This window comes from Spermophilus citellus, assembly GCF_964194105.1.
Source record: "Spermophilus citellus genome assembly, chromosome: 1".
Lineage (NCBI taxonomy): Eukaryota > Metazoa > Chordata > Mammalia > Rodentia > Sciuridae > Spermophilus > Spermophilus citellus.
The window spans coordinates 117,847,929-117,864,221 of NC_138182.1; the positions used below are offsets into that span (position 1 = coordinate 117,847,929).

Below are 16,293 nucleotides of genomic sequence, written 5' to 3' on the forward strand. Positions count from 1 at the left end.
TGTTAAAGCTTTGAAAATAAGAATAGAGGACCTCCTCATCACCTTTGAATTTGAGTATTCTCTGCCTGGAAACTTAAAGATCATCCACATGGCAGCAATTGTTTGGAATTCCTGGTATTTGGCATGAGGGTGTGAACAGTGACCCGTTGGGGGTGGAGTGGGAAAACAGTGGAGGTTGCAGTAGCCCCCCCCACCCACCTGCTTTTCACAATTGTGCGTTCTCCTGGACTCTCAGGAGCTTAGTCCGGCCCCGCTCTGTCCTGGCGAAAGGGCTGCTGCTCCTCTGGCTTTCCTAAGAATCAACTTGTCAAATGTGGTTTTCATTTTATTACAAATATTATTTCAGGGGCTGGGGATGTGGCTCGGGCGGTGGCGCGCTTGCCTGGCATGCGTGCGGCCCAGGTTCGATCCTTAGCACCACGTGCAAACAGGGATGTTGTGTCCGCCGATGGCTGAAAAATAGATATTGAGGATTCTCATTCTCTCTCTCTCTCTCTCTCTCTCTCTCTCTCTCTCTCTCTCAAAAAAAACAAACAAATATTATTTCAATGTCAACTGATTTCTACAAGTGATTTTTTTGTCACTTATAGAAACAGTTCCATAAAGACATCAGTGTTTGTTGGAAAAATTAGTTTTGACTGTATACAATAACTTTTCAGCTGAATTCTGTCAAAACAACTTATAGACACAAAAGTACATGCCAAAATTTTGGAAGACACCAGCACCTGGAGATTTACCTCTATTTTTCCTACTATAGTGTTTTCCTCAAATCATCTTGGAACAATGGATTCAATGACTATAAAAGAGTGATAATGTGATGTTTGTGAATGTGAATGCTGCCCACATTTCCTGTCCCTCATTGCTGAGATCCTAAAGATATGATTTAATAAAACAAACTGGACAATTTTAAATCATATCTTTTCTTCCACATTTACATTTTATGAGGGCCTATGTGTTTTCTATTTGAGATCCTCATATGAAGCGATGAGCTCTTCTGAAAATCACCCCTGGCTCCCCCTTGGAGGGTAATGCACGCTGCTCACTCTTTTCTATTTCTGTTCTGGAGCTCAGTGCATCGCACTCAGCCACACTCATACTCCACCTTGTCCTGACCGTGGCTCTTCGGGCACAGCGGGGAAACTTTTCTCTGTTTCTTAGTGCTCAACTTCCCTGGACTCATTCTATATAAGTCCTTCATCTTTCCATTTTCCTACTTCCATATTTTGGTACTTACAATTTTATATTTCATCATCTGTGAAGGAAATTATTTGTGTTACAGAGAACAAAATGTATCTGTAAGTGTCCACTTATTTAAACATATGCAGAAAAGTCAGCTGGGAGTTGACGTGCTTCAGAAAATCAGGAGCTCCTGCACCTTGGAATAAGAGAAGCAGCACCTGGCTGTGTAGCTTGAGTGTCATTTTTTATTTGTTTTGTGCTTCCAAAGAGGACAAGTGGGTGGAAGAGGACTTTCTCATTGCTAAGCATCTCTAAGTACCCTGTTTTCCTGCAACAACATCCAGGCTGGACTAGAAGTCAGAGTTGACTTTCAGACTCCACCATGTGCTGGTTTCTAGGGCTCCTCGGCCCTGGCCCTATTCTCTTAACTCTATTTCTCCCACCTTAATGTGAAGAGAATGATTTGGATCATGACCAGAAGTTTCAGACATGAGCAACTCTGCTTTCATAATAGAGAATGGCAGCTCCATGTCATAGACCTAGTGAAGCTCCAATTAAAGGTACCGGTTGGACTAGTGAACTTCCTGAAGCCCTGTGTCTCATGATACTAAATAGCTCATTCTAACCAAATTCTTACCACAGAGTGAGAGTTTTGAGGGGAAATGAGTAACTGATGCAAAAACCTGTTGAGAGCCACAGCCAAAGGGGCCCCAGCAAATTTCCAGCTGCCAGCAAACTTCCAGCTGCCGGCTGATGATTGGCTCACAGCAGCCCCAGCAACATCTAGCTGATTGGCTCCTCCACGGAGCTGCTCCTTGGGGGACTTCTTTGGCTCCGCCCATGCGACCCAGCCAGTCGGCCTCAAGAACAGGAGGATTGTGGGAGGTGGTGAGGGTTGTGTGGGGGTGAGAGGCTTGTGGGAAGCCGGTGGTGGCAGTTGGGCTCTGAGGGTTTTTTCCTGAGGAGCTGTTTTGTTTGGCGTTTGTAGTTCTAAAAATAAAGTTAGTTTCTTTTGACAAGTGGCTCCTGAATTGTGCCCAGCCAGACTGCGGCAAAAACCATTTTGGCTCAGGAACAAAGCATTGTAATAACCCGTCACTCTACAGACAGCACAGAGAGACCAGCCCTCTGCCATACTCCAAAGTGCTCTTCCATCCTGACATACAGTCAGAGAAGAGTCCTGTCTGGCCACAGAGGTGATCAATGAGAACTTCTAACCCCAACGTAAGACCTTACATTAAATAGGCAGAGAATGATTTAAGGACTAGTGTTGGTCATTGGCTACCAAACTTGCCTGTGATAAAATAATAGTCATGGCCTCTCACGTACAATGAGCAGTAGAGAGAGGCAGGAGGTCCTTGGACCTCCCAACTTCAGGAGTTGAAGGAAACATACACTCCAATGGGAAGAAAACTTCTTCATAGGAGGAAAATACCAGACCAAGTCCGTAGGGTTCAACTCCTTTCTTTTCAAGTGGTGAAGCAAGATTGGCCACATACTGCAGGCCTATCTTCTCACTCACGTCCACCATTTGTAACTTGGATTTTGAGACAGTGTCAGTGCTCAAATTATATACATGGATGAAGAACTTGAAAATCAGATTCCTGCCCTCTGCACTATGAGGTGGCCTCCTGAAGCCACTGAGCAGCAACTGCCATGTGGAGCTGACCAGTGCAGGGACCAGCCCTTCTGGGGTGACAGTGAAGAACAGGAAAATTACTGAAGAAATGTTGTACATCATATGTTGAAAATCTTTCCTTTTACACAACTGAAAAACAAATTTATGAACTCTTTAGCAAAAGTGGTGACATAAAGAAGATCATTATGGGTCTGTATAAAGTGAAGAAAAAAACAGTATGTGGATTCTGTTTTGTGGAATACTATTCAAGAGCAGAGCAAAAAAAATGCCATGCAGTATGTAAATGGAACACGTCTGGATGACGGATCTTCGCACAGATTGGGATGCTAGCTGGAAGAAGGGCAGGCAGTGTGGACATGGGCGATCAGGAGCAGACTCCAGACGGTCCTGTGAACACGATGATGCTGGGAGAGGTGGCTATGGGGAACCGGCACAAAACAGTGAGTCATGAGAGCCCCATTGGTGCCAGACTCCCCGCACTGCCTGTGAGTCTGCCAAAGAACATCCTCCCTGTCTGAACAATGTCTTCTCTACCAAGCTGGAAGCCTTTACCTGGTTTCCTCTGAAAATCACTAAAGGGCAGAAAACAAAAGAATGCTTTCATTCTAGTCTTAGGATTGGTCATGTGTCAAGTTACCAGATGATTTTCTGTTACTAGGTCTAAAATTGTGTTCTCTGGGGCTGGGGACATGACTCAGAGGTACAATGCCTGCTTCACGTGTGCAAGGCCCTGGTTCAATCCCAGAAACACCCCCCTACACAAACACACAAAGTGTTCCTTAGTAACAGGTTTGAGCTATAATGTTGATTATCCTGTCAGTCATAACTGCCACACTTGGGGCTGGGATTGTGGCTCAGTGGTAGAGCGCTCGCCTAGCACGGGTAGGACTTGGGTTCGATCCTCTGCACCACATAAAAATAAAGACATTGTGTTGTGTCCATCTACACCTAAAAAATAAACATTAAAAAAATGCCACACTTTTTAAATAAAGATGGGAAAATTTGTTTTACCATGTTTGTCTTAAATAGGTTCATGATCTACTTTGGAGCATGGAATGATTATTTTTTAAAATTTAAGTTTGCATGAGATAATGTTTAATAAATGGAATTTTGCTATGTGGTATAGATTTGTTTTCAATTATCAAGAGGTGTTTGACAACTGAATTTGTTTCCTATTTTGAATTCTAATCTGTAAAGAATCAAGGGACCTTCCTAAATAGTTGGACAGAAGTTATATAAACCTCAGATGGTCCCAGTGACATGTCTGCTTCCATTCCTTACATATCAGGAAACTGAATGCAGGGTTTGAAGAGTTATGCACATTTTTCAAAAGATGTTTTAAATAAAGCCAACAAAAAATAAAAAACTAAAAGCAAGGGTTTCTAATACAGAGAACTTCACATATCCTAGTGGGTGGGGGAAGACACTATTAGTAGGAAATGGAAGGAAATATCAGGAGTTAAGGGATTGCTTTGACATGATGAAGTTTGCTGTAAGGACCATCAGATTTGTTCTTTCTGTTTTAATTATAATCTTGGGAATAGAATGGATTCTTTTGAAAACAGCTTCATGATTGAGAGAATGCTTCACAAAAACAGAGGAAGGCTTCCTAAGGAAAGTGTCTATCTCAGCTACTTTTATTTTTCCCAAATTGTGCTTACTATGGTTCAAGCCAGGGGAGTATATTTTGCACTTATAAGGCAAGAGGTGATTTCTGATATTATATGTGAGTTTAATTTTCCCTGATATGAAAAAAACACAGGTGAATCATTTTTTCAAAGTATTTTCCAGTAGTTTGTGAAGGTTGGAGCTGAATGTGGACACCTTCCACATTGTAATAAATGTGGGCTTTCTCATTAAATTCCAAACTGTTTGCTTGAATTTTTTAAAGAGCCATAATAGTTGTTAAGTGCAGAGGAAGAAACCATTTGCAGACATTTAATCAGGACATGTTATTCATTTTTAGAATCTGTTTTTACACTGTAGTTTGAACTAATACATTTTGTATTCTTGTGTGGGGATGTGGCTCAGTGGTTCAGAGCCTTACAGGCCTTACAACCCAAGACTGTGACTCTTATTTGAATTGTGTCTTCTGTGACAGATTTCAATAAAGCTAGACCAACTTATAGGGAAAAAAACGACCAGATGCCCTGGGCCGCAGTTCTCCGCCCTGGCCCACCTGCCACCTCTGGGACAGCGAGAGCACACTATGGCGAATCTCCATTAGTGAACTCCGTTTCCCTAACTTCAACTGCTCTCTTTGTTTTGCATCTCTTTATTCTAGCTCCTCCCTTACATTCTTGACTCGCTGCTTCTACCTTTTATCTCTCTTATTTCCTCCCCAGGTCAATGGGCAAGATCTGGTGACGTCCTATTGTGCTCTGTAGAGTGACACATCACACTGGAGGGGTCCATTCAAATTAGTCCAATGGGTAATCGAATAACTCTTTGAATCTATGGATGAAAATTAAAATATTCACTAGAAAAATTGGTTGTAGAATAGCATCCTACAGCTGAAAGTGTATTCTGTTTGCTTGCTTTTCATCTGTAATAGGGAAGGTTTGCTGGTCACCTTTTCATTTCTGTGACCGACATACCTGACAGGAACAACTTAGAAGGAGAAGGACTCATTCTGGCTCGTGGTTTTAGAGATCTCAGCCTAGGGTGGAAGGGCGTGGCAGAGGAGCCCTGCCCTCAGAGATGAAATGCTGAGGAAGATGAGCCTCTCCCTCCTGCTCTACCATACGGTCTGCTGAAAGTCATGAAACAGGCCAGTCCCAAGCACAGGCATAACTGCCTGACACTCCCGGAGACCTGGGAAGACCAATATCCAGGTCCTAGAGGGATTCTCAGCAGAGGCCATATTTGCATACAGATGTAAAGATCTGGGCCCAGCCACCCTGTGCTGGACAGGAGCAGGGCAGCAGGAGCAGGGAAGGGGTTACATTGCACTGTATAGGAGCCCCCTCACCACCCCAACCTGGATCACACCCTGAGCAGGACCCAGGATTAGCTGAAGAGGGTCTTTTCCTCACCTGAGCTGGAGCAGATGTTTAAAGGGTGTATCATCAGAGATGCCCTGAGCCTAAGATGGGCTGCTCAAGGCTGAGCTCTGGATGAGGAGGAAAAATGAGGGCACAGTGCCTGCCCCTGCACTGACCAGCATGGCCAGGGTCCCTCTATCCAGGAGAGGAAGGATATAGAGTCATGACCTGAAAATGCCAAAATATTTCAAGTGAAACCCTCAAACTGATGCCCTCTTGGACCACAGAGCAGCACCAGGGCCAGCTCCATCCTGGGGTCTGCCCTGCGTTGCTGGCTCCCTCTGCACCTGCCAGGTGACACTGTGCACTGTAGTCCAAGGTCTTTTCTCTCTTGTTGCTTTATAAACACAGCTGGGAGCTGACGTCCAGTGAAAGGCCCCAAGGCAGGTGTAGTCCACCCAAGGAAAGAATGGGATGTTCTTGGAGTTGCCCTTTCTCATGTGTCTTGGTGGGAAATTACAAGCCTCTTGATCCAGGAGGAAGATGGGGGCTGAGGACACGTCCCTCCCACACAGCTGACAGGATGGTGCTGCCATTGGTGTGCCCCTTGGCCCAGTGTCACATGATGAGAGAGGCAGTCCACCCCCCAAGGAAACCTCCATGTCATCTCTCATGTGTGATGTCAGATTTCCATATAAGTTCATTTGAAAATAAGAAACTATTTCCCATCTTACCTTGGCATTAGAGGGGCCTCTTCCTGCAGCAGGGCCCCAGGAGGCCAGGAGGACACAGAGTACCTGTCAGCAAGCACATTGGTGGGGCTGCTCATGAATTCCTCAGGGAGTTGGCTCCTTGTGGACATAGGACCAGAGTGGACGGAGGAGTTTGCTTCACCAGCCTGGACCGAGCTGCTGCTGGGCCACCGTCCTGGGCAGAAGAAGCCTGGAGAGGGAGGAGAGGACAGGAATGGGGCTCAGGTCCTCAGCTGTGCAGCTGATGGACACTCGGGTCAGCCTGAAATATTGAGTCCACAGATGGCGCTGCCTATGAGCAGTGCTTTCCTGGATGCTCATGGCTCCCATTCCTCCTGGTGGCCCATACAAAGTTCCTAGTCCAGGGTGGAATTGCTGCTGAGATTGAGAGTTTAAATTCGGATGCCAGTGTTCACTGGTGCCCCATAGAGCCTCCTGAGTCACAGTGGGGCTTCAGGGAGGTCCTGGAGAGGGGCCCTCAGCACACCTGCAGATGGGGTCTGGGGACTATGTTCCTGTTGATGAGCCAGTGCGGAGCCAGAAGAAGAGCAGAGGGCCTGAGCCCCTGAGTGCTGGTGCAGAGGGCCAGGGCTCAGAACAGCCTGGACCTAGGAGGGCAAGGCATCTCCACTGCTGGCCCAGGGTCAGCTCCATTTGTTCCTTCTGGCTTGGGGACACTACAGCTTCCTATTTATCCTTTACCTCTTGGTGTATTTCTTTACATCTTTGTCTTTCTTTACAAACTGTCCAAAGCACCTGCATCCCAATATGCTATCAGTGACCTGGTTTTCCTCATTCAGAAACAAATAATCCACAACTTTCAGAGCCATAAAATACTTTTGATTGATGATATAGTTTCACCCTTTAACTGAAAGAAGACTGATGTCCACAGCCCAGGGGCCTGTCAACAGTTGACTGGATAAAGAAAATGTGGCCTGTGACACAATGGGGTTTTATTCAGCCATAAAGAATAAAATTATGGCATCTTCTGGTAAATGGATGGAACTGGAGAATATCACACTAAGTGAAATAAGTCAGACCCAGAAAGTCAAGGGTCAAATGTTTTCTCCCATGTGCAGAAGCTAGATCAAGTTAAAGGGAAAGGGGGGGCAGGGGAACCCCATGAAACAGAGGAGAGATCAGGGGAACAGTGGAAGGGGGTTGGTGGGGAGGGAGGGAGGGAAAGGGAGGAATGGTGGGATGAAAAGTAATGCTGTTTTCATATATGAGAACTGTGAATTCCACATTTGTATAGAACTGCAAAGCACCAGTATAAAAATAAAAAAAATAAATAAATAGAAGGAAGACCAGGAGAAGAGAGGAAGGGAAGCAGGGAGAGGAGGGAATGGAGGGAAAGAAGTACTAGGGACTGACATGAGCAGATCCTATTTCACAGACATATACTAATGTCAAAACAAACCCCACTATCATGTAAGACTATAATACACTAATAAAAAATTAACATGAAGAGATATCTCCTATGTAAAAAAGAAAAACCATATCTGAGGACTAGAGGATATCCATGCTGCCCTCCCTCGGGGGAGCCCCAGCCCCCAGCACAGCCGCACAAACTGCTCCTGTCATCTGATTTCTGTGGCTATGACATGGTTTATGGACATAACACATTCCCCTCTGCAGAGAGGCCCATGGTAGGCTCGCAGGAGTCTGCTCTCTGAGGACTTCTGCCCCTGGCTGCGTCTGTCCACCAGGCTGCACCCTGGGCATTGACAGTGGCTCCTAGAGTCTGTGGCCCACACCCTGCTGGGCACAGTGACTGAGCACAGGTGTGGGGTACCTGAGGGTTGGGTCCCTGGGAGTGGGAGTACCCCTTCCCTCTGGGGACTTTGCAGGAGCCCTGCTCTGAGGGAGGACAGCCTCCTGGCAACAGCCTGACTCGCAGGACAATGGCCCTGCAGCTCTAGTGTTCCTGGACTCTTGGGAAGGTGTTAGAAGGGACAAGCCCAGGCACCTCCCCCTGGTGGCATGTCCTTGGCCTTCACCTGGCCGTCTCCTCCACAAGCTGCTGTGAGGGGCATCGACTGCCTGGGCTCCATGGTCAGGACCCGCAGACCCCTCCATCTTGCAAGACCATCATTAAAGCGAAATTTCGCTTCTTGCTGCTCCTGTGTCTCTTAGCCCACCCTCTGGGCTTGCAGGTGAGCGTGCTTCTCACAGTGGGAACGTTTACTGGAGGCTATTTTGTATTTTAATTTAGCAATTAATGACAAGCAACAACAGGACTCCTGAGAAAGAGAGTCTCCTTATTAATAGTTTTCAGTCTTTTTTTTATTATGGAATGCAATGAGCATGGGATATGCGGGAACAAGGCTCATGCTTACTGACTACCAGGTGCACGCGATGGTCCATCCAGGAACAAAGGCACTTTTCAGAGCCCATGAGTCCCCTCCAGTCACCACACCGGCCATGGGCAGACATAAACCTCGTCCTAAGTTTCATCAACTTTATCTTAAACTAATTTAAATACCAGAAAAGTTACAAACCAACAGAGGGGATTTCCACATAGCCCTCCCCTGTCCTGGCTCCTCCTCTGAGGCATGGCCCACCGTAAGCTGACACTCACAGATGACCCTGAAGCTGTCCAGTAAAGCCACCTGCTTGGCAGCTGCCCAGTGGCAGCTCCTGGGTTGATAAGCCATTCTCTGACCACCTGAATAGGTCATCCTGTATTTGCATCTGCTCTCTGCTCTTCATAAGTCCTCTTGGAACCTGGCCACTGCAACCCTTTCTTAGCCTTCCTATAGAGTGTGGTGTGTGGACGTGTATGTGTATAGTGTGACTAGAGTGTCAGACATGGTAACAACTGACATTCAAATAGAGTAGAAGAACCTGTGATGGCCACAATCACACCAAGTCAAATCAAAGTCACTGGTGGATTAAAGCTCATGAAATGGATGGAGTTGTGAACTTAACACTGAAAGCTCAGTCCTCGTCCCAGTGCTGATCCTTGCGGAGGAGAAGTTCTCTTGCCTTGCTGGTGAAGGAGGGAGGCCTCAGGCTCACGCTGCCCGAGGCTGCCCCCTAGCTGCTGTTTTCCAGGAACTGTCAGAGGATGTACTCAGGGATGGTCCTCATCCTCAAGAGAGTAGTTGCCCATTTCCAGGTCTGCAGCTGGGCAGTAGGGTGGGCAGTAAGGAAAAGGGAAGGCAGTCGGCTCAGGACAGATGGATGCTCACCTGCTCTCCCTGCAGCCATGAAGTGGGAGAGAGGAAACAGGAAGGGGGCAATGTCCCCATGAGCAAGCAGCAAGGTTGACACTCAGACACAAAGTGGAGCCTGTTACACCCCTGGGCCAGCACTCCCAAGCCCTAGAGCCCACATTCTCCCAGTCCTAAGAAACTTTGGCCACACTGACCCTGAATGATCCATCACGCCCAGTTGCTGGAGCTCTTTAGTACCAGGGATTGAACCCAGGGGCACTTAATAACCAAGCCATATCCCCAGCCCTTTTTATTTTTTATTTTGAGACAGGGTCTTATTGAGTTGCTTAGGTCCTCAATGAGTTGTGGAGGCTGGCTTTGAACCCACGATCTTCTTGCCTCAGCCTCACAAGCCACTGGGATTACAGACATGCACCACCGTGCTCAGCTACACTTGCTCTTTTATTGTTGTTTTACTGTTTTGCAGTACTGGGGATTGAACATAGGGCCTCTCCCACATGAAGAAAGGGATCCATTGTGGAGTTATATACCCATCCCCTCTTTGTTTTCTCTTGAGAACTACAGGGAGAACAGCATTGGTCCAAGATGTCTGGAGAGCCACCTACACAGAGGTACCAGGACACTTGTTGAGACAGAGGCACAGGCAGTAGTGGCCGTGGCAGTACAACTGCTGGGTCTTCGGGAACCAAGCCATCAGGTGCTGGGTTCCTAGATCTGATCACTGCACATGACACTTTTCCCTTCCCTACCCACAGGGATTTATGACGTTTTGGGTTTCCACTGATGCAAACTTGCAGGCTTCCCCAGTACTGTCTCCATCTGATCACTGCTAATGCTCATGTGTGGCTAAGGTGAAGAGTTCAGAAGCCCAGTAACCCACACTGGAAGACACCACTTCAGCCTTCAATTAATGAGACTTATTTCTGTGTAGGTTAATACCCACTTGCAGTAAGTGATTTTTCTAAGGCCAGCAAGCCTTCTTCCATGAGACTTTGGCATGCTGACAAGCATTAGTGCTAAGGACAACTCACACACTGGTGAGGGGTTTTCTGCTGCATGAATGGTTGAGATACTCCTCCCAGATTCCACAAGGGGTTAATGCCTCATGCATTATCTATCAGCACTTAGACCATCAGGCATCATGGATGTGCCCCTCAACAGAAGGGTGCACACTACTGCTGTAAGGGGATCATCACACGAGAGACAAGCAAGGCCCTACTCTTGCCTGCTCCATGGTAACAACTTCGAGAAACTAGGTGATGTACTTAGTTCTTCTCAAGGTGAGTATCCCCTTCTTTCTCAAACTTCACAAAGGACCATCCCTGGGCCTCTCCCAGGAGTATCCCAAGCAATTAGTGATGGTTCCCAAATTAAATGCAGAATCCACAGAGCTTTAGCCTGTCTCTTGTTAATCAGGACTGAAGCACTTGTTGGGTAGCTGTTCTTTTCACTGCCTTGATGGAGGAAGGCATTCAGTGGGTAAAGCCAGTGAACCATTATGTGTAGGGGATGTGAGTACTCATGTGAGGGGAGAAATGGCAACACCAGGTACAAATCAGTAACTGTGAGCCGACCAAAGCCAAGCCCATCAAAAAGTGCAGGTGCTATGCAGGTGGGTTTCTCTGTACCATGGAACCAGTCACCAAGAGCAATTAGTAAAAGCTGAGCAGTTATTTTAATTCATGTTCGCTCCATTCTGCTTATGCTGCAAAGGTTTCTAACAGCCTCCCATTCATACCACTAGCTACAAATGAATTAGCACCCAGGGTGACTTTGACAAACACATAACACCCCCACTGGACACATAAGAAAAATGAAAATGTATTATATACACACAGAGTTAAGCAGAGGAGGGCACAGGAAGCCATCCAGGCCCACAGAGGGATTGTCATTGGATGCAGAGAGAACAGTGGGCAAGGGGCAAAGCTTTGCAGTAACATCAAAGTGAGGTGCTCTTGGTTCCCTCAAAATATGTAGTTTCAAACAGGGCTGGTTAGAAGAAAATGGAAACACCTTATACTACATATCAATAAGAATTTAATACTATAATATAATGCTGTAAAATACTATGTACTATACTAATTACATAGTGCTTAATTACACTATCATATAAATTTTTATATAATATTTTATATTTTTATCATATAAAATAGTTTTATGTAATACACACTATTTACTTACAAAACTGTACTGTAACCTATATAGCATACACACACACAGGTATATGCACATATATATACTCCACGTATACATAATGCTATACTACATATCAGTGTACATAAATCTCTTTGCCAAGATACAAAAATTCTCAACAAAACAATAGAAAACAATACTTACACTATAAGATGAAAGATTTAACCCAGAAAATCAATGTGTTTTCACACCTTAAGGTCAAGCTAATACACACATCTTCTGGGTGCATCATCCTGAACCTCTGAATGTCGCAGGGAAATGAAGGCATTCCCACTTTTAATGCACTTCTCATCTTTCTCTCACTAATGACTTCTGTCATGTGTCTGAAAGGATCTAGAACAACTGAAGGTCTTGTGGCATTTCTTACTATGGTGTGGTCCTGGGAGGTCAGTGCTGTGGTGTGTGCTGTGATGTGGTTTGGGGAGGTGTGTGATGTGGTTTTGGGAGGTGTGTGCTGTGGTGGGTGTCCCTAATGTCACTGAAGCATCCTCATGTCCCAGCCAGCACTGGCTTCCCAGCTGTTAGATGTGTTCCCTACCAGGCTGGAGATAAAGCTTTCATAGTAGGAGAGACTTAAGAGTGAAGCTCGTGCCCACTGAGCCTGGCCTCAAGGCAGGTATACTAGTGTGACTTCTTGACATCTCTAGAGCTAGTGCCCTGGGGTGATGGATTCAAAGACCCTCTCCTTTAAAATCTCCAACCTAGGGTCTTTGAGGCCACTCAACTCCCCCCTGATTTTACATAAACTCCTAGGCTGCAGCAACTCTCCTGAGACCCCTCCCCCAGTGGGAGCCCTACGCTATCATATCTAATAAATCCCTTTATTTGGCTCTCACCCTTTGTGCCTGTGGATTTCATTTTTTGAATTCAGGAGACATCCAACACATCCTCAAGTCTCGAAGACGATGACATCAGGTGCCTAGGGAGCATAAAGGAAAAAGGCACAAGACTTTTTATAGTGCAATTCCAGGTTATTGTTCTCTGCTTTCCTCTTATGGAAAACATTCACCAACAGAAAACAAATCTTTTGAAAATTGTCATCAATCAGTGAAAAAAAAATGACAATTACAATACTGTGTCCCCTTGGATGCACCGTGGGGAACAAACAGTTCACAATGCTGTCAACTAAAAGTGAAATTGGAATCTTGAAATGCAGAGAGAAACTGGATTTTTAAAGATAGCCCTAGGAGAAGAGAGGATGGGGGACGGGAAAGTGGGTTTGTGATCCTGCTTCCTGTACATGTGAAATGATATGTGTTTGGAGGATGCACAGGTGACTCCTGGGGAGCAAAGAGGGCCCAGTACACTGACTGCTGACCCCTGCGGCGGCGGCAGATTCCAGCCTCCACCCGACGTCCTCTCGCGCTCAGCGCCCTCTGGGGCGGGGAGCTGCAGGGGTTTCCCTGAAAGGCTCCTGGAGTCTCCAGCAGGGAAGGGACCCGACACCAGGCGCCACCGCCGCCTAGCGGGCCCAGGGCCACCCGCCAGCCGGGACTCGGCCGCACGCCCCGCAGCTCACCGCACGCCAGGTCCCCATGGCAGGCGCTGACCGGACCCCGCCAGCCACACGCTCACCACTTTAGCCTCCAGGGTGACCGGTTGTCCTCCCCTAGGGGAGTCCCTCAAGAGGCTCCCAGGTCACTCAGGCTGCGCAGTCCTTCGGCGCCGGGCAGCCGAAGCGAGTTCGGGAGAGGGAGGAGCGGAGTGGGAGAGGACAGGCCCGCCTTCCGCCCCGCCTGCGCTCCTGATTGGACAATTCCACCCCAGCGCCCCCAAGGACCGACTCCGGGCACCGCCCCAGCCTTGAGTGACAGCTACTGTGACCCAATCGCTGGCTGACGTGGGTCAGAGTGATAGGTTCTTGGCCCAGCCCTTACCAGGGGGCGCTTCTCGCTGTGCTGGGAAGAGACCCGGTCAGGACTTCGCATTTTACCTGGTCACGAAGGTGACTTCGAAGTACGTACAACGTTGATACCATGCCGAAGCACACAGTGTGCCTACAAGTGTGTCTAAAATGTCACGATTCATGCCTTTCCTGTCTGCTGCTCTGCTGAGGAGACCCTGAGCTGCGAAAACGAAGGCGGAGTCTGTCGGGCCTGGAGGGTGATGGCGGCGCCGAGCGCTCAGGCCGCGAGCAGGGGGCAGCAAGACGTCTCGCGCTCACTCCCCGCCCCCCCCCCCCAGGAGAGGGGCCAGACTCCCAGGCCGGCTGGCCCCGAGTCCGCGACAGGGGACTCTGGCAGCTATCAGGCTTGGTGAGGGTTCGCGTGTCCAAGCAGAGAGGAGAGCTGGGGCTCCACAGCCCGCTTCTGTGTCCAGGTGAAGAAGATGTGACTGTTAGACATGAGGCCGCCAAGCAAAAGACTTTTGTTACAAGTGGAATCAAGTAAGGCTCCGCGAGGAGGAGAGAACGACCGGGAAACGTGACGCCACTTCCACATTTCTTACCCTACGATGCTTTCCAGGAGAAATGCGGGCCATCCTCTGCGGTCTTAGGCCACTAAGATGTGTAACCCTTCTTCACCTCCATGACGACCTTCACCTCCATGACGTCCACGCCCTAGGTGGTCCTTTCACCTCCATGACGTCCTTCCCCTCCTTCCTCCACCTCCATGACGTCCTTCCCCTCCTTCCTCCACCTCCATGACGTCCACGCCCTAGTTGGTTCCTCCTGGAGCTGTCATGGTGCCCATCCCAATCTGGGAACTTCATCTACAAATCAGTCCTATGTTAATGTAGGTGCTGGGGTCAAAGACCAGGCAAACTGTACCTTAGAGTGCCTCCATGACTGAAGAAATGTCCCTTGGATGTATGTTGAGGCACCTCTGGCCATAAGTCCTACCTGACCCTGTCAGAAGTTAGCCCCATGGATCTTAATGGGCCCCCTTTGTTTCCACATGTTTATTCCCAGGGCTGGCCCACCTGCTGTTTTCCTACAGTTACTGGGTTATTTATTAGAAGCCACAGGACCCTGCTACATTATTGGGTTGCAGTCCTCTGCTCTTGATGAATTACTCACCAATACACAGGTGTGTGAGGACCAGGATGTCCTGCAGACTCTGCAGTCCTAGCAGGCACTTGCAGCAGCTCCTGCACTCACTGGGGTCTAGATGCCCTGCTTTGTTTTCACAGGTGCTGCTTTACCCTGTTGTAATTGTCTACTGACTAGGCTCCAAAGGCAAGGCCATCTCAGAACGTGCTTTGTCCTAATAGCATTCAATGGAAATGAGTATCATTTATGTAATTCTAAATTTCCCAAAAGCCACATTTAACAATACTTTAAAGAACATGTGAACGACCAGGAGTATAGCTTAGAGTATTCTCCTAGCAAGCATAATGCCCAGGGTTTAATCAGTAGCACAAAACAACAACAAAGCAACAAAACCCAAGTGAAATTGATGCAATGTGTAAAAGTATTATTGTTTTATATGTGATCCATATAATGAACAATATCCCTATATTTCACCTAGAAATATAGGATACCACTAATTTTGATACTACTTTTTCAAATTTTACTCTCTTAGTCTTCTAGTTGCTCTCAGATCAAATCAGTTACATCCCATGTGCTCTGAAGCTTCACCTCCCTATGATGGATTTTTGCTTTTGATTCCCCTGGTATGTGTGGATAAAAGGATCTAAGCCATGTCCCACCATCTGCCACAAGTGAGGATCATCCCCTCCATGCCAGCCTCTCCTATGAGGCCCAAGATATAGAGAGTCCATGCCCCTGGAGACGGCAGGAAACTCAAAGCCTGAGGTCTCTGTTCTCACCTCTGCTTCCCAGCTGATGTCTGGTGGTCCATCTGGGCTGGCCTTATTTACCTGGCTCAGTAAAATGCCATGAACCAGCTTTGGGTCTAGACTCAAAAGACCCTAAATGCATCTTCCCTGTCGGAGTCCAGCTCCAACAGGGGGTCTCAGGAGACCTGGTGAGGAGTCGGCAAAAGGGGGGTGGAGAAACAACACAGACACCAAAGTGAAGGTGTTGATCCCAATCTTTACTTGTGAAGTTGATCATATATATTTTTCATTTTGGCAGGCTCACAGTACTTTGTGGTTACAAAACAGGAATCATTATTCAAAGAAACAAAATATTACGTAGCTACAATTAGAATAGAAGAATGTATCTTGGCTTATGCATAAGCCAGCATTTGTACTTTCAGTTCGAGTTTTGCTTTGAGCTGTTTCTGCTTAGTTAACTTTTAATAATAGTTAGAAATGTCCCAAACTATTGGCCTATACCTTGACTATTCTTTCTTGACTTACTGACTGGAACTGGTGCCATGGTTACGGCAAGTGGTTGACTTGTTATTAATTTTAATCAAACAAGAGTAAGAGCACAAACCATTGTGCACAGGAACAAGAAC

At 47.1% G+C, this 16,293-nt stretch overlaps 2 protein-coding genes across 8 annotated transcripts in view; one reads left to right on the forward strand and one right to left on the reverse strand.

The window, feature by feature from the left end:
- LOC308655607 (uncharacterized protein) overlaps positions 1-16,293 on the forward strand; it is an 801,622-nt gene that overhangs the window by 97,532 nt on the left and 687,797 nt on the right. The window lies entirely within an intron of this gene.
- On the reverse strand, positions 313-13,645 carry LOC308655936 (uncharacterized protein). Of its 7 annotated transcripts, XR_014023548.1 has the most exons (5): positions 13,502-13,645; positions 12,763-12,845; positions 6,537-6,744; positions 2,239-2,947; positions 1,375-1,862 (listed from the first exon to the last, which is right to left on the reverse strand). XR_014023548.1 is itself a non-coding variant. In XM_081306402.1 (4 exons), exons 2-4 carry the CDS (start codon positions 12,782-12,784, stop codon positions 3,145-3,147), a joined length of 321 nt encoding a protein of 106 aa, XP_081162528.1. In that variant the 5' UTR covers positions 12,785-12,845; positions 13,502-13,645; the 3' UTR covers positions 2,959-3,144. The 7 variants fall into 7 exon arrangements, 1 of the variants encoding a protein (XP_081162528.1); XR_014023545.1 differs by lacking the exons at positions 1,375-1,862; positions 2,239-2,947 and adding an exon at positions 313-452; XR_014023546.1 differs by lacking the exons at positions 1,375-1,862; positions 2,239-2,947 and adding an exon at positions 313-509.